A 23908-nucleotide genomic window follows, 5' to 3' on the forward strand; every position below is an offset into this window, starting at 1 on the left:
TTATAATCCCTCCCCCACTGTAGAAGTCATACATGAATACAGGTAGAGGGGTTGAGTCATACTTGAGTACCAGAAATATTTTGTGATGACTTAAATGACAAACACAACGATAAGAGGAAGGGAAGGAGGAATTCCATGTTACACTATCCCCCTTTGAGGTGTACAGGGCCAAGGCCAGGCTACTGTAATTTAAGGGTACATGATCAACAGGTACCATGTACTTTTTTAAACTGTGAATTTCTTGGATATACAGTAACAGTAGAACAAATTTTTCCCATCCATCCATCAACAGTCCAGTACTGCCCCATCAGAAGTATCAAGGCAAGGCTATTAGTCCTGCATTTAGGGTGAGAATGAACAGTTGCTCACTCCTGTGCTGCATGAAATGAATAATCAACCCCAACCACCCCTTGGAATGAGACCCTTAGGAGCCACCCAACTAGAAGGCCTTGACTCACTAGACCACCAAACATCTAAAAATCATATGGGGGCACTGGGACTAAAGCACTACATCAGAACAGAGCACAAAGACCCACCTGTGATCTCCCTGTGTACCTCAGAGAACTATCCCATAAAAGGAAGATTACCCAACCATAATCACAAATTGTTTACAGATGCTGTTGGCATCCCTACGTGTCAAGTGGGGTTGGTGGAGGATTAGTGCCCCTCCCTGTAAAACAATTAACTCTAAGCCCTTGGCCACCCCGTCTGGGATACATGGCGTCTGGCAATGAATGAATGAATAACTTTACATGAATGACCATAGAAAAAAAATATAGTAAGCTGATAGATTAATGGTGAACATGATGCCCACACACCTGAAGTAGTGGTTGTTTCTGGATTCACAGACAGAATACACAGTGAAGGTGTCTTTGATCTACAGGAAGTTACGGGTAGTTAGAAAGGAAAGCTTTGTTAAACTCTTATATCTCGTGACATTTTTAAATTTTTGTTTTTGCTAAGTGTTGCAGCTGCACAAGGCTTACATAAATGTGTGTTCGTGCCAACTTTAATATACGGATGTGAGACTATGGTGTGGCATGATAATTCAAGAGTAAGAGCAGTGGAGATGGGACTGCTGAGGAATGTACAGTACGTGGAGTACAGAGAGTGGATAGGATACAGAATAATGTGATTCATGAAAGATGTGGAGTGAGGAAGTCTGTGGACACCAGAATTGAAAAGAGTGTACTGAGATGCTTTGGTCATGAGGAGAGAGTGGATGACAATATAATGGTGAAAAAGGTATATCTGAGCAAATCTGAAGGAGGGAGGAGACAAGGTAGGCCAAGAAGAAGGTGGAGGGATATGGTAGATGAGTGTGTGAGGAAGAGAGGTATGGAAGTTGGTGAGGCTAAGGGACTGACAAGAGACCGAGATGGCTGGATGAATTTTGTGTGAAGAAGCGCATAACCAGGGATTTGGCACCCCTTTTCAATGTGACAGTGTTCGGACTGACTCTATCAGATAGGTATATGTGAAGCTACAGAACGTGGTGAAATTTTTTTGGCATATCTGATGAAGCCAGTATTCCGTGGGCTTGAATGATGAGTGAATGGAAGCGTGGTCCATTGAATTGGGCAAACTTGGGCTGTCTGGACGTTGCTACTCCTCACCCTGCCCTAGGGCGGGAAAGGATGTCCGGATGATGATGATGATGATGATGATAATGATGTTACATTCTAGATGAATTTATTCAGCTCAGAGAGAGAAAGAGGTTAGGCTTTGAATGGGTTAATGAAGACTGTTAATTAGAAATGTGTCTCCAAAGCTTTAAAAAAAACTCATCTGCAGGTTATCAAGAATGAAATGAAACATCAAACTAACAGCAGCTCAGTCAAACTACACCATTCTGACTTAAAATAAATTATAAACAATGTAAAGGAATCTAATGTTATCTTAATAATCTCAAGTCTCCAACAATAAATTTTTCAGAGTGCTGGTAATTTTCCCAACTACTGTAATTTGCATTTCCAACTTTCACGGTTTGTGTGTCACTAGCAGTCACAGAAAAGCTTGAAATTTACTGAGTCTGTTAGTGCTATGCTGGGCTGTCAATATCACAATGATGCTATCCAATGTTTACGAGTGTTTATGTTCACTGCAATTGTGGTCACTGGATGGGTTGGCATTTTCTCGTACGTGCTGCAGCTTTAACCCCTTCTATGCATTGGTGTATTTTTATTGTATTCATGATGCCTTCATATGATTTTGTAATACTTCCAAGAGACCATTACATTTTGTAGTGACAGTTAGAAACAAACTCCATTAGTCTCTGAACTTGATGTGAATGTTAATGTAATAAGTAGCAGGAAAACATAAAATGTACCTCCTCAGGCTGAGGGGATCATTAAGCTGGTGTGAGGCATATTTCTCTTGTTAAATCCATCCCTTAACTAACATGGCCTAACTGGGGGGGGGGGGGGACTAAACAGGGACGCTGCCAGAGAACGAGCGGCACGGAAAGCTGCCATTAGGTGACCAAGACCGACACATGCAAGCATGTTGGAGCCTTTGAAAACAAAACAAAAGACAATGAAATGACCGAAGGGGGGGGATATAGGGTAGTCCATAAAGAGCACTTCATGAGAAACTCAGCGGGTGGTATTGTATTGTGGGGATGGCTCGGTCTGCTGGTGTGGCCTAAGGTGTGGTGGCACTGGGTGGCAGGAAATGAATAAGTACTGCAAAGCAGAATCTGATTTCGCCAACTGAGCTGTCCCCACAACACAAGAAATGTCAGGCGGAGCGGGACAGCAATGTTCTATATCAGCTGACCTTTATTTAATTGGTTTATTCTTGCTGTCTATCTATCTATCTACCGTATCTGTCTATAGCCAGATGCCTTAATCCTGTAAGGGGTGGCCATGAACAAAATGCCTCCATGTCCCCTGCCATTTCATTGCCCTCCCCCCAGCTCAACCCCTCCTCATATACCTCTTCACTCATTCCCTCCTGTTGCTTCCACATGATTCTGCCATTTTGTAGAGACTGGGTTAGAAAACAATCTTTGTTAACTTCTCAACAGCCTAATCTCTCTCTCTCTAAGGTGACATAATCAGTAGCAAGAACAAAATCAAAACTAGGTCATCAGATTGATGGGATTATGCAATACCACATACTCTCATCCCTTTTCTGTCCAACTTTCTATCAAGAGTTAACCATAACTCCCAGTCCTTCATGTATGCAACCAGTCAACTCTGGAACTCTCATCCTCAGCATTTCCTTCTGCCTATGACCTCAAGTCTTTTACACACTGTGTCCAGGCATCTCAAAACGAACAGATCTTGAATCTTGCTCACTATTGTCTTGTTTTTGTTTTTTCCTGGAGGGAACAATTTGCAGACTTGTAGCCCTTGGTTCCCTCTTTTTTGCAATGAGAAAAAAAATAATAAATTCCAGTAAATAAAAAATAATAATAATAATAATAAAAGATGCCAAAAGCTACTAAAGTGCGCATTCTATTATATATACAGTATATATTTTTCTTTGTATGGGCCTATAGCAAGAAAAACCCTCTTCATATACAGTAAAATGATATAGCAAATCACTGCTTATACAATTTTATATACTTGAGTGTACTGGGTAGTGTCAATCAACTGCCATTATATTTACATCAAAACAACAACATATATAGACAGTCCTTGTAATGTCAGTGATATTTTCCAGAGTATAATTTTTCCCATATGCTCTATGCTGGAAATTGAGGGAAGAGGCAAATCAGTTTTAAAGATAACAATGACATGGCAATATTTCTGTACACTGCCACAGAACTAGCTGCAGAAAAGAATACTGGTATTGTATAATTAACAAGGATTTACTATGCATACACTTACTGGAAATATTGTTACAAGCTACTTCAATTACCAGTGTTGTTTGCTTCTCTGCATGATCACAAAAGCTCCAATTTGACTGGGATTTGAACCAGTTTGATGAACATGAAGCCTATGTTCTCAATGGTTAAGGAAGCTCCCTGATACCTTCACCTAAGTTATTTATTTCCAAATACGGCTGGTGAATATCAGTTTGTATATTACTTATGCTGAAAGTAGGGGTAATGGAATTAAGTGACAAAGAGTATCCATCCATCCATCACCTAATCCTATGTCGCCCCATGAGCTGCGTGGTAGCCCAAGGCTAGGCAAGGTCCTGACATTGTGAGTGACCAGCCTCACTCATCCCTGAATCGCATTACGTGAGCAATAAACCCCAACCATCCCTTGGATATAAACCTTCACTGGCTCAATCCAACTGAAGCGCCATAATTACCAACTAAACCACCAGGCGCCATAATTTGGTTATATGGTTACCACCCAGCATAGTAAATGGTTTCCTGGTGTACAGGAAACCATTTGGCTTGTCACTCAGTATACAGTCACCCACAGGCAGAAGGACGAGGAAAGAATGAAGGAAAGAAAGACAGAAGAGGGAGTGTAAAGTCACCCGTAGGTGGAAGGAAGAGGAAAGAGTGAAGGAAAGAAGGACAGAAGAAAGGAAAATAAATTGCTTAGGACAAGATGTTAGGCAGCTTCCCTAACCGACCAGAATATGGCCCGGTGAATGGTGTCATTACACAATTATAGTCAGTTTGTTTTCATCTGACAAAGATCCGTAGCCCCTTTCAGCTCAGTTGATAGCCAGGTGTAGTCACACTGGAGGTTAAATCTGGCTATACCCCTTTTACCCTAACTTGGCCCAGTTTTTCATACTTCGCTGCTCTTTTCACATAGCTCAGTAGCAGACTGAGACAATGCTACAGCTCTACGTCATCTCCATAGCACTTCTTCATGACTGCCATCATAATCTAGTGCTAATCCATTGTAATAACTGAGTAATCACAATAAAGAGACGTCAATTTTAAGCCCAGTTAGAGTAAAACTGGTAAACAAGGAGACTCATTCCTACCTAAAAACTATGGCTTGCTGAATATCATGCAAACATAGTATTCAAGTTATGGACATGGCCCAGTTCCCTTTGATGAAAACACTCTGGCTATGGATCATTAATACGGTATATGTATTTCTAAATTATGTAATGCCACATGTATGACTGCACTGACATATAGACCAACAATGCTGCTAAAAACCGATCCATTAAATATTACATGATCTTGAGAACTACACAATAAAGTTTACAATAGTTAGTTGCACGTGCTGCAGCTGGTTTCTCCAAATACTGACATAACATTCTTATTGAAAGAGCATCATATACAGTACTAATGGCTACTGACCTTCAAGACTTAATCCACTTAGAATTAGGTGTATGTTCACTGCCTTCCTCACCAGACAGTTTCCTCTTCCTGTGTTTCTTGTGCACCTTAGAAGCATCATGACGGGAGACTGTGGCAGGTGAGGATGGCTCAGATGACTGTGATGTGGTGGCAGTGTCAAGTGCTGGGCTGGAACACTGGGACAAGCTGCCTTGTGAGCAATGACTTGGCACCAACCCTGGGCTGATGCTGCCAGTGTTCATGACAGAGGAGGAAAGGCTAGAGGGGTCTGGTGCCGGGGACATGCTGAGAGCCAGGCCTGCTGAAGGGTAGCCAGCCAGGGGTGAGGCTGGCAGGTATGCCGTGGAAGCCAAAGGCGCTGCTGAAAGGTTCACCCCAACCAAGTTCGGCTGCATCTGTGCCATGCAAGAACAACTTTGCTTTAACAGTGCAAACAAGGAAAATTTAATCATAACTTATCTCACTGTTAACTATGGCAATAAGACTAACATACCGGTATGCTGAATACTTTATAAGCAGGCATATCGGCATAATGACATGTGATATGATAAACCTGTCTGTACTAAAACCTGTCTCAAACACTGACCATATTAGCTGGTACAAAAACAGTGGATCCTAAAGAAGGAGCAGAGAGACTGTGTGAGACAAAGAATGAGTTAGCGGAGTCATCCCTCTTCCAGCTGCTGCCTGCCACACTGGCGCTGCTGCTGCTGCTGCCACCACCTCCGTGCTCTTCCCTCACCCGCCCAACATCCACTATAAGCTCACTGAAGCGCTGGTCATACTCCAGAAGTTTACGATTCACCTGTAAAATAGACCTTGTTTATAGAAAAGTCCAGTCTAATTTTAACTGACAAAACAAAAACACTTGCAGCCACCACACTCAGAACTTTCATATTAAGGCTTTTGTAGCACCAACCATTTTCCTTCCATGTGCAACTCTACTTTCAACTTACTGTATGTTGCACACGTATCACTTTTCTATAGCAAGAATAAATCAGAAATGACATCCCTTGGCTGATGGGGTTAACTGATATTTTAAAAATATGGGGAACCTAATATGGCAGTATATTTATATCACAAATTATACTGTGTACTGTAAATATTTGCAAAAGACCTGAAAAATGGGAAAAAATATGAGTTTCTAAACACTGCCATAAAGTATGAAAAATTAGGGATTTCTGCATTATTGACTCCTCAATCCTACATCACCAGGGCAACAATCACAAATACCTGTAAGAAAGAAATACAATCAAAATATAAAACAAAGTGTATCGTTCATAAGGTTTCTAAAGACTACAACATGTTTACACGCATCAGCCTTGGTCATCTAATGGCAGCTCTCCATGCTGCTCATCTCTGGCAACCTCTCTATTCAGTCCCTTACACCTGAAGTCACACTCTGACCTCATCCCAGGTCCTCTGCTCCCCCCCCACCCCCGGCCTTGCATTGTGGGAAGCAATACACATCCATCTAATTACTGTCATGTCTGCACGTTTGAGCCAACAAATATCTTCTTCCTTTACTACCCAGGTCTTACTACCATACACCATTGCACTCTTCACAAATGTCACATACAAGGATCCCTCAGCACAGAGGGAGGGCCCTCTCAATGTCAGGAGAGGCAACAGCTCCCTGAACTTCCTCCAACCACTCCTTATCCTCACCAAGGAGCTAGCTCCAGCCCCACCTTCAGCACATAACATGTCCCCTTTCCTCTACACATTCAAGAGACTCGCCAGCAAGATCAATCTTTTCACGCCTGTGCATCTCCACATGCTTTCTCGATACACCACACACACAAAATCATTATTACTTCATTGCCTGACTCTAATACCACTACATCTCTTATCATCATCATCATAATCATAATTATCATCATCCGGACCTCCTTTCCCACCTTAAGATGGGATGAGGAGTAGCAACATCTAGACAGCCCAAGTTTGCCCAATCCAATGGGCCATGCTTCCATTCACTCATCATTCAAGCCCCTGGAATCCTGGCTCTATCTGATATATGCCACAAACTTTCACCACATTCTGTTGCTTCACATAAACATATTCAACAAAGTCAGTCTCTTATGCACCCACTGACCTCATTAAGCTTGCCTTCTTGGCTTGTGAGTTTCATGGTCTGCTCAGACAGGATGCGGTTCTGCTCCAGGGCCACTCGTTCCTGTTCGCTCATCTTGCGCCGCATCTCATTCATCTGCATCATACGGCATTCCATTTATTAACCTTCTCATCACTGAGGCAACTCTAGTACAGTGTGTTCTTATTATGTATCAGATTGTGTTTCAAAATACCACAATTTAGCCTCTATGTCTGATGAGGTAAACACAGACAATGGAACTGGGAGATCAGCTCCTCAGGTATCTATGAAGACCAATACAGTATAACTTAGTAAGGAATTAAGAAGAAAAATAAAATTTAAAAAGTAACATAATGAGGACTTGCTGAACTGTGGGACTGATTTTATGTACAAGTTTACTGCACTGTAATTTTACTGACACTTACTTATTGCCATACACATGGAAGTGGCACCATATGACACTATATATTTTTTTCCTACTTCCAGAAGATTTAACTCAAGAACACTCTCAATGGGTAAAAAAAAAAAAAAAAATTCTCCATTAAACTCCTCCACTGTGAAAATCTCCATAAAGCTTACAAGTCAAGTGATACCAGTAACAAAATGAAAGATATTTATGGCAGCAGGGGGTATATGTAAGGCAGAATTACTGTATCAACACAGTACAGAATGAACCCCCTCCCTACAAGAAGTTTCATGTACGTTCAATAAAACACAAATGGTAGCAAAATTACAAAAGATATCATCATGCTGAAAGGGTTAATGAACACAATTTCTAAAGCTCTTCACTACAAAATGTTCGCCCAAAGTTCAAGAAAATCTTTTTTTTTGGGGGTAGCAAATATAAACACACCACAGAGTCATCAAACTGAAGGAATTAAATACACACATAATCATACTGTGTTAGCTTAAATAAAATACTGTACACACCTGTATCCACAGCTTACAGTAAGCAAAAGAACTTGAATTTCTCTTCACTGTTAGTATATCTATGGTGAACAAAACAACAAGAAATTAGCCTTAATACAATGCATTAAATTCCTGCAGATGCTTTCATATGGGAACAACAGCTAGGCAATGAGTGATGGGGAGCCTTCTAGGTTGCAAGCTACGGAAAATGCCTTTCTTAGAACAGCTGAAGCATAAGGATGGTTGGTGTACGCTAGAACCAATTAACTGGCGGCCCGCAGGCCAAATGAGGCTCTTGCGTTGCTTTTGTTTGGCCCTTTGGCGGACTCAGAAGAATGAAAATAAGTAAACAAGAATAAAACAGAAAGTTTTGCACTTGTCTTTTTATTTATGTACTGTATTCAGCGGCATTTATGGATCTGGATAAAGCATACAACAAAGTAGACAGAGAAGGATTGTGGTGGACTTTGTGTATGTACGGTGTAGAGGGTTAGCTACCAGGTGCCGTCAAGAGTTTTTATGACTGTAGTGAGGCATGTGTATGGGTAAATGGGCATCTAAGCGAATGGTTCATGATCAATGTGGACGTGCGAAAAGGTTGTGTGATGTCCCCATGGTTGTTCAATATATATATACATGGATGGGGTGATGAGAGAAGTAAGAATATGAGTAATGGAGAGAGGGATGGCATTGTTAATGAATGGTGATGGATGGAATATCTCAAATTTGTTGTATGCTGATGATGCAGTGCTACTTGCAAATACTGTACCGGACAAGAACTTGGTAGACTAGTGCAGAGTTTTGTTGATGTCTGTGAGCATCGTGCCATGAGAGTAAATGTAAAAAAGAGTAAAGTGATGGTTACTGAGAGAGAAGGTGACCCAGTGTGATGTTACAGTGAATGAAGAGAGACTGGAATTGGTGAGAAAGTTTAAATACCTGGGTACAGTGACAGAAAAGAGAGGAATATGTGAAAAAGAAGTGGAAAGTAGAGTGACACAAGGAAGAAAAGTAGCTGGTGCAATGAAGGCCTTGATAAGAAACAGGCTTGAGTGTTGCAGCTGCATGAGGCTTACATGGAGTGTTAGTGCCAGTTTTAACATACGTATGTGAGACTATGGTGTGGCATGAAAATGAAAAGTCAAGAGTAAGAGCAGTGGAAATGGGACTGCTGAGGAATGTACATGGAGTACTGAGAGTGGACAGGATACAGAATTATGTAATTGGTGAAAGATGCAGAATGAGGAAGTATGTGGACACCAGAATTGAAAAGAGGTCATATGGAGGGAATGGATGACAACAGAGTGGTAAAAATGCTACATCTGAGCAAATCTGAAGGAGAGAGGAGGCAAGGAAGGCCAAAGAAAAGGTGGAGGATATGATAGATGAGTGTGTGAGGAAGAGAGGTTTGGAAGTTGATGAGGCTGAGGGACTGACAAGAGACCGAGCTGGCTGGATGAATTCTGTGCAAAGAAACACATGACCAGGGACTTGGCACCCCTTTTTAACGTGACAGTGTTCGGACTGACCCTATCAGATAGGTACTGTATATGTGAAGCTACAGAACGTGGTGAAATTTTTCTGCCTATCTGATGGAGACAAGATTCCGTGGGCTAGAATGATGAGTGAATGGAAGCGTGGACTACTGAACTGGGCAAACTTTGGCTGTCTGGACGTTGCTACTCCTCACCCTGCCCTAGGGTGGGAAAAGAGGTCCGCATGATGATGATGATGATGATTTAGCGGAAAATGTATTTGCAAATAATATACGAATTTCTTGCTTCTTTCTGTGTATATGCATTTATACAGGGAAAACACTGAGATAAAATAATGTATGGCCCTTCTGTTAATCTGAGTTTCATAAATTAGACCTACCGGTACTTCTAGAATAATTGAGTAGCCCTGGTGTATGAAAGTGGAATTTAAGAGTGCTGTGAACTGGAAGAAAAACAACAGGTGTGAGATGTGAAATTACAAAGTGGATAAAAAGGAACAGAATGAAATGGTAAGGAAGTACACAAAGAATACACATAGACAGGATGCCAAAAAAATTTGTGAAAGTGAGATCATGGGTAATATTAGGAGAGGCACACCTAATGTGGTATGAAAGAAGAAACAAAGTTGAGCTGTACACTGGTGGGAGGGAAGGAAGAGGTGGAGGAGTGTTTGAAAGAGAAAGAGAGAGGAATGTTGGGAGGAAATGGCTCAGAGGCAGTTTTGTCAAAGCCATCCTCTGTTCAGAGGTTCCCAGGAGGGAGCAAGGTGTTGGATACTGTGATGATGATGATGATAAATTATGTAAGATAATCCATATCCTTCTTTGCCTTCTTTGCTGTAAAGTCAATCATCCTGACCTTTTTTCCTACCTGTGAAAGAGGTGAGCTACAATGCAAAAAACAAGAGAGAAAATATTCACTAGGCAGGCTGTTCACATTTTTCTTTTTTCCCACTTTCGTATTTCTCTTTCCTTGTATTCTGGATCTTAATGTCACCCCATTCTGAGATGTGAAGAAGAGAAAGAGACAGAACTGACAATTTCACTGGGTATTCTGTTGATATTTCTCATAATTTTATACATTTTCTTGCATGTTTTCTGGATCCTGCCTAACTTCATCCTCAAGTGGAGAAAAATAGGTCATGATGATGATGATGATGACGATGATGATGAAGACAACAATGGCAACGACGACGCCAATGATGACAATGATTATAACTATAGTGATGATGACAATATGATGATGATGATGTTGACGACAACAATGGCAACAAAGACGCCAATGATGACGATGATGATTATAACTACAGTGATGATGATGATGATATGATGATGATGACAACAATGCTAATAATGATGATTATTTTGATGATGATGATGATGATGATAATGACAACAGTGCCAACAATGATGATGCCAATGAAGGCTCCATGGCATAAAAAGGACAGAATCACATTAATTACCTTTGATTTCAGATCCGCTACTTCTTTCTTGAGGACACTGACACAACTCCTGTAATATCTGTTGGCCGCTATCAGGTTAGGAATGTCTTCAGCAGAGTGAGACGAGGTGACGGACTTGTTGAGGGGGGAACTGGAGCTGCTGGTTCCTGGAGCTGTGGGGAAGAGTGAGGATAAAATGAAGATGAGGAGAGAGTGAAGATAATTACGAAGATGAGGAAAGTGAAGATAATTACGAAAAAGAGGAGAGAGTGAAGATAATTACAAAGATGGAGAGAGAGTGCATGTAATTACAAAAATGGAGAGAGAAGGGATATAATTACAAAGATGGGGAGAGAATGCATGAAATAACCAAGATGGGGAGAGGGTGTATTTAATTAAAGATGGGAAGAGAGTGAAGATAATTACAAAGAGGGGGAGAGAGTGAAGATAATTACAAAGATGGGGAGAGAGTGGATATAATTACAAAGATGGAGAGAGAGTGCACCTAATTACAAAGATGGGGAGCATGTGAAGATAATTACAAAGATGGGGAAAGAGTGCATGTAATTACAAAGATGAGGAGAGAGTACAAGGCATATAATTACCAAGATGAGGAGAGAGTGGATATAAATACGAAGATGGGGAGAGAGTACATATAATTATTAAGATGGGGAAAATGCAGATAATTACAAAGAGTAAGAGCATAGTGGAAGAAAGATTGGGAAGGTATGAGCTAGAGCAGATGGAAGGGGTGGAAGACGTATGTAAGATATTCACGGAAGAGATAAGCGCAGCGTGTGAGGCGGTTTGTGGAGTGAGGAGGAGATGCAAGGGTGTGCAAGGGACAGCATGGTGGAATGATGAGGTGAAACGAGCTGTGGAACAAAAGAAGAAGGCATATGGTGAATGGTTGGCGAGTAGAGGTAGGGGAGAAGATGAGAGAGAGAAGAGAGAGGTATATGTGAGCAGGAGAAGGGAGGTTAAGAGACTGGTGAAGGAGAGTAAGAAGAAAGTGGATGAAGAGTTTGGGAGGAATCTGAGTGTGAAATGGAGGGAGAGTAAGAAATTGTTTTGGAAGGAGGTAAAGAAAGTAAGGCAGTGTGAAAGGGGAAATAGTAGGGGAGTGAAAGATAGGAATAATAGATTGTTGGTGGAGAAGAGATAGAAATTGAGGAGATGGAAGGAGCACTTTGAGGATTTGTTGAATGTAGAGAGTGAGAACAGTGTGAGTATAAGTGGTTGGGGAATGGCTGGGAGAAGAAGAGATGAGAGGAGGGAGGAAGAGATCAGTAGGTCGGAAGTAGTGGAAGCGATGAAGAATATTAAGCTGGGAAAGGCCCCAGGTATTGATGGAGTGTGTGGTGAAATGCTTAGGTATGGGGGTGAGATTGTTGTGGAGTGGATATGGAAGTTGTGTAGATTGGCTTGGGAAGAGGGAAGGGTTCCAGAGGACTGGAAATCAGGTATAATTGTTCCTCTATACAAAGGAAAAGGGGAGAGAGAAGTATGTGGTAACCATAGGGGTATTTGCCTTCTTAGTGTGAGCGTTGTGGTGTGGATGTGGATGTGATAGGAAGCGTTATGAGGAACACACTGAGGTGGTTTGGCCATGTGGAGAGGATGGAGGGCGAAAGACTGACGAAGAGAGTGTATGTGAGTAAGGTGGAGGGGGGAAGAGGGAGGGGGAGGCCGAGGATGAGATGGAGGGATGGGGTGGAGAGGTATATGAGAGAGGGGGGTGTGAGTTGGGAGCAGGGCAGTGAAATGGCGGGGGACAGGGCGACTTGGAGGCGATTTGTTTGTGGCCACTCCAAACGGGATTGAGGCGTCTGGCAATAGATAGATAGATAGTGTGACTGGTAAAATATATGGTAGAATACTCATTGATAGGGTTAGGCATATGACAGAGGAGCTAGTTGGAGAAGAACAAGGGGGATTTAGGAAGGGAAAAGGGTGTGTAGATCAGATATTTGTTCTAAGATGTTTAGTGGAGAAGTATCTAGAGAAGGGAAGGAAAGTGTATGCTGCCTTCATGGACTTGGAGAAAGCTTATGACAGAATAGATAGGCAAGGTATGTGGAAGGTATTGAGAATATATGGAGTGGAGGGGAAATTGTTGAGTGCTGTGAAGAGTATGTACGAGGGAGCTAGGGCTACGGTGCGAGTAGATGGTGAGCTGAGTGAGTTCTTTCATCTCAATGTGGGACTGAAACAGGGGTGTGTGATGTCTCCATGGATGTTTAATATATATATGGATGGGGTTGTAAAGGAGGTGCAAGGTAGGGCAGTGGATGTGGGGGTGGCCCTAATGAATGAGGGTGAGATTTGGAAGCTTCCGGTGTTGCTGTTTGCTGATGATACAGTATTGTTGAGTGAAGATGAATGGGAGTTGCAAGGTTTGGTGAATGAATTTGGGACAGTGTGTAGGAGGAGGAAGCTGAAAGTTAATGTAAACAAAAGTAAAGTTATGGTGTTTGAGAGGAATGAAGTCACAGAGTGTGCAGTGAGATTGGATGGTGAGGATATGGAGAATATGAGTGCATTCAAGTACTTGGGTAGTGTGATGAATAAGGATGGAACTTTGGGGGATGAAAAGGGTACAGCAGGGAAGAAAGGTTGTTGGTACACTGAAAGCAGTGATGAGAAATAGGGAGGTGAGTATGGAAGTTAAGAAGTCACTGCATGATGGTATTGTGATCCCTACCCTGACGTATGGAAGCGAGGCGTGGACCTTGCAAGAGGGGAACAAGTCAAGAGTGAGAGCAGTGGAAATGAGTTACTTGAGAGGAGCATGTGGAGTGACGTGGAGGGACAGGTTGACGAATGAAGAAGTGAAGGAACGTTGTGGGGTAGATGTGGATGTGGTTGAAAAGATTAGGAGAAATACACTGAGGTGGTTTGGACATGTGGAGAGAATGGAGAATGAAAGACTGACTAAGAGGGTGTATGCAGGTGAGGTGGAGGGAGGGAGAGGGAGAGGCAGACCGAGGATGAGGTGGAGGGATGGAGTTGAGAGGTATATGAGGGAGGGGGGGGGTGAGTTGGGGGGAGGGGAGTCAAATGGTGGGTGACAGAGTGACTTGGAGGCGTTTTGTCTGCGGCCACCCTTTGCGGGATTAGGGCGTCGGGCTATAGATAGATAGATAGACATATAATTATGATCATGGGGAGAAAATGTAGATAAGTACGAAGATGGGGAGAGAGAGAGTGCATGTACAGTTGGCATCATATGAACCTGGGACAACATCATTGTGTAGCAGAGGTCTAGCATTTGACACACTTAACCTAATCACGTTTGTTGGCGGCACTGATATGAATAAACGGAGGTGTTAAATACGTGCTGAAATAGCCAAGTAACCGTGATGCATGAACGCTGGAAACCGTAGCCAGACCTCCACTTCACACACACACTGTACCAGGTTCACGTGTGGCCAACTGTACCTGTAATTCACGTCTCCCATCACATACTACAGGTATTTAACTCTTCAGTCTTTGTCCTATCAAGTAATCTGTAGGACATTCACTTTAACTTGGCACCAATTTCCATCCTTTGGCGCCTATTTTCCAAAACTCATTTAGAAAAACACAATATTATGGCCCTGCATCATGTCCACAGCACTTTTACAAGGACTATATTCTAGTTAAATATTTTCTTGTTACGGCACAGCATTCAAGATAAAGAAATATCGGTAGCAATTTTATGCCTAGTTAAAGTGAAAAGAGTATACAGTAGTTGATCCCAAAACATGTCAGCATCTTCAACACCCCTTATCATTAACAGGCACAAAGTAATCTTCAACCTGATACATGAACCTTGATTTGATATGGTTTCCTGGGTTATGGGAACACATTAGGCTTGTTGCTCAGTGTACAGCCAACCGAAGTGGGAGAAAAAAAAAAAAAAAAAAAGTGATGCAAAGGATGGAAAAAATGGGAAGAGAGGAGGGCAGACACAGAAAAAGAATAGGTGAAGGAAGACGTAGGCAGCAAGAATGTGGATGATGGCTGCCACCACCTACTACCACAACTACTAATGAAAATGGGAAATTGCCAAGACAGCAATTTTTTTTTCCTTCTAAGTCCATTCTAAGGAATTAAGAGCAAAAAAGAGATTAAGAAGGGGATTTATAACAAGAACTTTCTGTCATAGCTATAACAACCAACTCACAGGAATGCGGGGACAGTGATGACAGGGACGGGGGCAGTGAGAAGCGTGGTGAAGCAGGGGTCAGGGCAGTTGGCTTCAGCGTGCGAATGATCTTCTCCTCAAAGTGTTCCATGGCCATGCTGGAGATGTCTCGCAACTCAGTAAGAATCTCATACGCCCGGGGTAGTGTTTTGTTGTTCTGGATGAAGCGCAGCACGCGGTAGATCTCATCAATAACCTGTGTTGTGAAAGAATCGGAGTTACAACAATTCCTCCACCCTTCATTAAAAAATATAAACAAATAAAAGCTCCTACCAAACAGTTTCTGTAACCTTTATACAAAGACATAAATAAAAGTACACAAAACTAGCTACCAAAGACTCATATCTTTTAAGAGATCTTGAAGCTGTGGGGGGGTGGGGACATGGGAGACAAAAATATTTCCCAACTTTGGCGGCCTCTTTGTGATGACCAACTAAAACCAGTCTGACTATCATTTTCTGCAATATTTGCTTATATACACAATACATTATTCCTAGTTTGCATTTTTTTTTTTTTTTTTTTATGCAAGGAAGAAGGACTCAAAGGCCAGAAGCTCACAAAATTGTTCCCTCTTGGGGGAAAAAAAAAAAAAGGATAACAAAGAGCCAAATTCAAGAACCATTCGTTTGCAAGTAATTCATAATATATACAGCAGATTTATTTCAAGACTCATATAATGTAAGGGCATGAAGAACAACAGCATATATATCCATAACACAGCCTGGTTACTTGGTATGTTCCATGAATCATCAGAAACTTCAGAATGAATCACTACTGATGAACTGGCTGCCAAATCACCCCTAAACAAATATCTATTTAGGAAAAATGTGTTAATAGCTATCATAGGCTCTCCCATAGGGTGTAACTTAACCCAAGTCTACTCACCTGGATTAATACATGTTTTGGATCCACAGCATAGTCACCAAGCCATTTTTTTTTTTTTTTTAACAGGTTTAACAGTCCATTCCCTAAGGCCTGGCAATATTCCTGCATGTTCCACACCTTCACATATCATCACTCTGACACTAACATGCATCTTCCATACTGAATATAGAGTAGGGTTCTCATTAAAGACTTGTGTGAATGTATTAGCTAGGCTATCTTTATACCACGATGATGGGCCATGTGGATGTTGGTAAAGTCCACTTTAATGAAATTCAAATATTCAAACTGTTCCCTGCTCCAAATGGGGATTGAACTTGCATCCTTTCAGACAGCATATCACATCCCTAACTACCGTACCTGACCACAAGCAATCCCTAATACTGTGCTATACTGCTGAAATACAGGTAAAGGTTGTTGTTGCAGGTGGTATTGAAGGCTTTACAGAACCTCTCCCTGGGTGATTTATTTTGAATATTACAACTTAAATATTCTCTTATATAATGTTTATATGGTTTTAATATATACTGACATGGCCGATATCAATACCATACAGAAGGATACTGACGTGTGATGAACTGAATAAATCATCCAGCATGAACAGCTACAAAACCTCCTCACATATGACCCTAAATGCAACAACTGTGGTAAACACTAACCTTGCCGGGGATGAAGCAGCACATCTGGCAGTCGACATACTTGATAAAGGTCATGTTGAGGAGTGAAAGTCGGGTTTCAATGGCAGTCAGTATATCACAGTGCCGGAAGAGTGGGTGGTTCCTCCGCTCAGACTCTCGTCGTGGCAGCTGACTCTTTACCTAAAACATTAAAACACAAATAATGTGAGGAGAGAAACAGCCATGATTATTAATGCATTCATGAGTATTAACAAAAGCCAAATCAAAGCAACTATTAACACACACATGTAACTCTCAATCAAATACAGCTGCCTATGACTTGATCAATCCACACAGCAACATTCTGGAACTAATGACCATAAGTCTATACAACAATTTCTGTAGTCACATGGGGAATGATGTGAAAAGATATTTGCTACTCTGGGAAAATTATCCTTTCAACAAAGTGCTTGCCCAAGTTAGCATTTGTTCACATTGTTTAATTTCACTTTCCATATATTTCAGACTGAGTAAGCACACACCTTTAATAGCCTTCCTAATTCCTTACACATGCCATACAGTAAAGAATAATACCAAAATCATATCATGATTATCACCAACCCTTCTTCCCACACAAAAGAAGTGGTGAAATAGGATTCAAAACCAGGGAAAAAGAAAGAATAACAGTGGGACAATTATATGCAGCATGCCTGATAAAAACAGGCCATAAAATCACTCATTCAGGCCTTCATTTTCTGTCTCAGCCTAATAATAACTATCGGCATAATTTTTTTTTCTTTATAGATGTGCTTCACTTGTTGGTCAATTTGCTGACTATCAAGTTAGTAATGGGCTACCAAACCCTTGTCATATGCTTTTCTACAGCTACATACTTAACACCAACATCATTAGCTGGATCTATTTTTCCCATTCAAAGAAGGTGTGAGGTGAGACCCAGATACAGGGAAAGAAAAAGAATAAAAAGTGGGAAAAAAACTGTATCAACAACTTCCCCAGTGAAATGGGTCACACTCACACATAATCCAAGCCCCTGGTATCCTAGTTTCATCTCACAAGTGTAAGTCTTTTACACGTAGCTATTTATCTTTAACTTCTTTACAGATGAATTTCACATACGAGTGGTAGACAGTCATTCCAGTGTCCATTAAGTTCCCAATCCTTTTGTCACAGGCTTCTCCATACATACTTCATCTAAGCAACTGAATCCTCTGTTGCTATTTCCCCAGTTTCATAAATTTCCATACCTCACTTTCTCATACACAAATTTACCACATCCATTCACCTTCTTGGCCTTCCCTGCCTCACTTTTTCAAACATACATTTACCACATCCATCCACCTCCTTGGCCTTCAATACCTCTTCCTGTCTGCAAACCCAAGATGAGCCTTGAACCACAAATACATCACCACCATCAAAACCAACCATGTTAACCACCAACTCTATTCTCATTCTCAATTCATCAATCTTTCAGAATATCCCTTCCAACTGTTTATACACCTGCATTTGTTGATTTTCTTCCCCTCTCACCACACACCTTTTCCCACCATCACCCTTATACGTTTACACTTCAAGTAATCTTTTGCTTTCAGAGCACTATATACAGTACAACGGACATTCATATTTCTCACAAGATCATTTACTTCTTTCACACACACATAAATATCTTTCCAATATACAATGACTATCACAACCCCCTTCCTCCCCTACAATAACCAAAAATGTTAAATTTTTGCAATTTTGTTGTTCTCCAACCTTACAGAATCTAGCACTGGAAGACAGCAGTACACTCTCACTACACAGAACCACCACATCAATCACAAGTTTGGATACATCAAACATCCTGACCCTATCCAGTGAACCTCATCATTAACCAAACAAAGGGTTAATTTAGTGGGGTGACACAGCAACTGACTGAACAACAAGGTAAAGAAATACAGTACTATTTTTTACTCTCTCCTGTGTTCTGTAGTACATTACTGACTGAAAACATTTAATGTTCTTAATACACTACCAAAGTACTGTATAAACCCACAGAATACCCGGTACTGAAACACTGTAGTGTGAACACTTGTCCTGTTGGGTATCCACCAAACAGAATTTATTACAGTGCTGTGTATACCAAACCTGGGTTTGTTATAACTACCCCCCCCCTCCCAAACATCTGATATTATGAAGGACCAGATACAGTATAATGTCAACCTCTTCCCAAAAAAAGTCCATTATGTCAAGGGTTTGTCATACAGTACACTGCATGTACATGTACAGTATTTCTACAGTACAGTACTTATAAACATTCATGCTCTCACACTGGAAAGGGTGATGCCCAAAGACCTGACTGAAGATGGAAAATTTTGGAATGTAGAATCATAACAAAATGTGGTGACACTGGGTAAACATATTACACTACCATTAACAGTAAACATAGTGAAGTATTTTGTTTTAGGGTAGTACAGTATATTACTCTCTGTTCTTATACGCAAAATACATTCATCATCTAATCCTGTGTTGCCCCATGAGAAGTGTAAGAGCCCAGGGCTAGGCAAGTTGGTCCTGACATTTAAGATGAAAGTGCCCAGCGTCACTCATCCCTGAGTGGCATTACGTGAGCAATAAACCCCAAACACCCCTTGGATATAAACCTACACAGGCTCAATCCAGCTGGAGTGCCTTAATTACCTACTAAACCACCAGGTGCCATAGCCTAGTTATATACTGTATATGATTACCACCCAGCATAGTAAATGGTTTCCTGGTGTACAGGAAATCATTTGGCTTGTCACTCAGTGTAGAGTCACTTGTAGACAGAAGGAAGAGGAAAGAAAAAGAAGGAAAGAAGGACAAAAGAGGAAGGAAGGAAGGAAGTCTGACTTGAAATATGAACTGACTGGTGACAACTGGTGACATCAACATCCTCAATCACATAAAAAAAATATCTGGAAAGTGGGGGTTCTTGGATACTGGATTTTTACATTATAGAGTTTGTACTGTACCAGATACGTCTTACATCCATGATATTCAACAGCTTTTAACAAATCCAGAAGTCCTGATTCTTTCACTTCACTACCTAGCCTCCTGCCTTCCATGGAAACATAAGTGTACATTTAACTTTTTTTTTTTCTGTACAGACATTAATGGTTTGGCACCCTTCGTATCTTAACCTACATCACAAAGGAGCACTGCTTCACGTTATAAGTCTTACCGGTATTTTTATTTGTGAAGTTACTGTGTGTCATCCATAAGGTTAGGCTTTTCCTTAAATTTTTCACCTTAGGAAAATATACCAATACTTTATTTATTTTGCTTACTGTACATGACTATCAGGTTCCAAATTACCGTACTTACTTCTCTCAAGCACTTGGCCTGGTACCTCTCCACCTTTCGGAAGCCTTTGTTAAGAAGCATCTGGTTGATCTGATTAAATCTTCTGCATACCTGAAAAACAAGGAGATTATTCAGTATAGCTCCTCCTCCTCCTCATCATCATCATCATCATCATCATCATCACCCTGACCTCTTCTTCCCACCCAGAGATGGGGTGAGGTAGGGCCCAAAAGTTAAGAAAAGGGATAAAGATGATAAAACAAGAAATACTCTATTAAAAAAAAAAAAAAAAACACAAAGCAGACATAGTTAAAGCCACGGCAAGATGAAAACATTATGGGCCATGTGGCAGTCTCAACAAGACTACATAACATAAAAATGCACCCATGGTTCCTGTTAAATTCCCATATTGGGGTTGGCCATGATACAGTTGAGGTTTTTTATGGACTGGAAGCTAAACCAAGTGCCAGAACCAGCTTATTACTTCCAAATAGTTGCTGGAAGCTGTTGAGACAAGAGAAATATTAGTTGTGTCATAAGATTTGCAACAATGTGAGTCTCAACTTTGACTCTGCGTATAGACACTCAGAAGAAATACCATATCACCAAATGACTGTACTTTACTTAAGAGAGATGACTGTCGCTAATTATTAAGCCTAGAGTCACATTTCACTTGCATGGTAATACCCCCCATGGTCAATGGTAGCCACCCCTCTACTACCGGTACTGTTTTACTGAAAAAAATAAAATAAAAAAGCCCCAATCCACAGAGTCCAAAATCACCCCTGTTCATAGTACTGGTAATTATTTGTTATTTTATGTATGATCTGCCAGATATATTTAAGCATGGTTGTATTTCCTGCTATGATGATGACAAAAAATAATTCATTCAAATATCTGTACCTGAAGGCACCAGCGCAACACAAAAGGACATACCAGTACCATAAATGACATGAAGCAATGGGCAGATAATATGGAAGCTGAAATTTCATCCATATAAATACATGTACCCACTATATAAGAAGAGGAAAGACAAATGTTCAGAAGAATATACAGGTAGAGTAAAACTTCCATATAAAGGACTTCAATAGACCGGAATTCGCTTTTATCGAAATCAAGGAGCTACCAGACTAAATTCCTATAATAAATCGGAAAAAGTCCAATTAAGCCAAAAGCAGTCCGGACTGCCTGGCCACTTCTGCTATGTTCATCACAATAAGGTAAATAAAAGACAAATAACCACCCCTTACGGGATTATGGCATCTGGCAATAGATAGATAGATAGTTTATCAGTGTACAGTACAGTATTATTATACTGTATATATCATTTGATTATTGTAGTGAAGGTATTGTATAATACAGTACAGTACTGCAACGGTAGTGAACACAGTTTAAAAACCGTTGGTGCGATCCAGACTAATATCTGATCTATCAGAAAAAGTCCGGCATAGCAGGGGGAAGTCCAGCTGTTGCTTTTTTAGGAATGGCTTGGGCCCCAATTAGTCTGTTACAGTGAGGTCTTACTGTATTAGCCTATGTTATTCTCAGAAAGACCTTGAGGTAATTATAGACAGAGAGGTACAGGAGGAGGGGATGAGACCAAGCACGATATAGAAGGATGGAGTGGAGAGGTGATTATATGAAAGAAGGAGGTGTGAGTTGGAGGGAAGGCAGCCCAAGCGCAGAGGACGGGTAACATGGAGGTGATTCGTCTATGGCCACCCTTTACAGGCTTAAGGCATTGGGCAACAGATGGATCAGTACATAAAAAGACAGCTAAATAGCTTGCTCTGTAATTCACATAACATCTAGCAGCAAAATCAATAGGCCATTTAGTTGGAGTGATAAAGTCTTTAATAACCATACATAAGGATATCCAAAGTCCTCATACAGCCATAGTCAGGCTACACCTGAAGTATACGAATCAGATGTGGTGCTCATAGGACAGTACCAAACCTTTAGGCAATGTAAAATGATGTGCAACAAAATTAGTTGTCTTGGGGAAAAAAAAAAAAAAAATCAACATCGAAACTTTACATGGTCAAGACTGAAAATATTTTTTGAAGACTATCAATATTAACATAAAGGAAAACTCAAGAGAATACGACTGAGACTTAAAACCATAAATGGAATGAATGATCAAGTTTGTGAAGGCCTTTTTAAAATTTACTACCAAAACCACAAGACATGAGTATAAAAATATTGCTTATGTAGCCTATGAAGCAGTCAAAACTGAACATAAGGAAATTAGTATTCTGTAAAAGTGTACAATGGTCTGCCAAGAACAAGGTCTAATACTGAACCTACAGTCACAAGCTTCAGGTATAAATTGGATTGGGAATGGAATTACATTTTGATTATCCAGTGCAAATCAGCCTCAGCTACCATTTACATCAGTAAATATAAGTCACAATGCAGACACTGAAACAGACACAGCAGCCTCTTCCAAAAGCCTATGTTACCAAGTTATCTAAATCGCAAAAAAACACGCACTGTCAACTCAAGCATTTAAAAACCACATTAAAATCATGCAGCGGTCGTCAGGCCTGTCATTATGGCTACAGTCAACCAAAGCTGTGACGCTGACTCCTAATTTCAAACACAATTGGTTATATAATTATAAGCTAAAAAATTACGAATAATCATGATGCCGTTAACTTACGACTCTGAGGTGTGCCAGTTCCTCGTAGGTCATGTAGCTCAGGATCTTCTCTATAACTATTTCTGGCATGTCTAAAATATTTATAGGTCTCTTATCTCCCTCCATCGTGACTGTTGTTTCCTTTCGGAGTGTCACAGGGTCTCAAAACTTAGTAATTATTACACAAACGGCAGACACATCTCCTCCACCTCCTACATCAAAACAATGAAACAAATGCCCGTCGCTTTGCGCAATGCGCATAGAAAAAAGCGTATCAAATTTCATAACAAGAGCAACTTTATTTTTCATTTGATACTTTGATACTATGAAACTTATTTAGATATAATTATTAAAAGCTATTTTTTTTTTTATCTGATTGACCTTCCCTAGAAATTTGCACCTGTCAGCACGCCAGCCAACACCCGTCAAAAAAAAAAAAAAAAAAAAAAAACTTAAAAACTATGCCATACGTGCAATGTATGAGTCAGTTGCTAAATATTAAAGAAAACTCCAAAACAACCAAACATTGCTTTAGGATTAGGAAACCAAAGCATGGCACCATAAAACACGCGTGCTTAGATTATTCAAATTTCTCTTGAAGGGTTTTTATTTATTTTACTTAATGCGGGGGTGTTGTACTTAAGTTCCGTCTTGTTTTCGTCAGTGGTGTATGGTGAATTATAACTCTGCCGGGGGAAGAGGGTGTACGTTTCCCATTACAAACTTATTTATTATGAATGCGATATCAATTTTCGCCGAATCTTATCCTTCTGGTGCTTAGGTAGCCTACAGTATACGCTCCAAACCACCGTCACATGTGTCTAGTATTGCTTATTCCCTCCAAGAATTTAAGAAACGATGTCCCCCTTCCCCCTCTCAGCTATACAGTAGACTTAATTGTTTTTCCTCATGTGATTTTCTGGTGGCTTAATACGAGATAGAAATGGTAATTTGATGACTAAAGATATGGATATAAAAGGAAGGTGGAAAGAGCACTTTGAATCTGTTCTAAATAGACCAATCCCAGCTGAAGAGGACATTTTGCCAGCCGAGAGAGATTTGCAGATAG

The 23908-nt window shown here is 40.7% G+C and overlaps 1 protein-coding gene across 1 annotated transcript; it reads right to left on the reverse strand.

The window, feature by feature from the left end:
- Window positions 1-5232: 5232 nt before the first annotated feature.
- On the reverse strand, window positions 5233-22965 carry pall (F-box protein pallbearer). Its single transcript, XM_080271686.1, has 8 exons — window positions 22861-22965; window positions 20220-20309; window positions 16899-17057; window positions 15337-15553; window positions 11190-11341; window positions 7326-7439; window positions 5817-6035; window positions 5233-5625 (listed from the first exon to the last, which is right to left on the reverse strand). The coding sequence occupies exons 1-8, from the start codon at window positions 22963-22965 to the stop codon at window positions 5233-5235; spliced, it is 1449 nt and encodes a 482-aa protein (XP_080127812.1).
- Between the last annotated feature and the right edge of the window lie 943 nt (window positions 22966-23908).

Source organism: Coenobita brevimanus, chromosome 5 (assembly GCF_032717465.1).
Source record: "Coenobita brevimanus isolate Jiangsu-jjx chromosome 5, ASM3271746v2, whole genome shotgun sequence".
Taxonomy (NCBI): domain Eukaryota; kingdom Metazoa; phylum Arthropoda; class Malacostraca; order Decapoda; family Coenobitidae; genus Coenobita; species Coenobita brevimanus.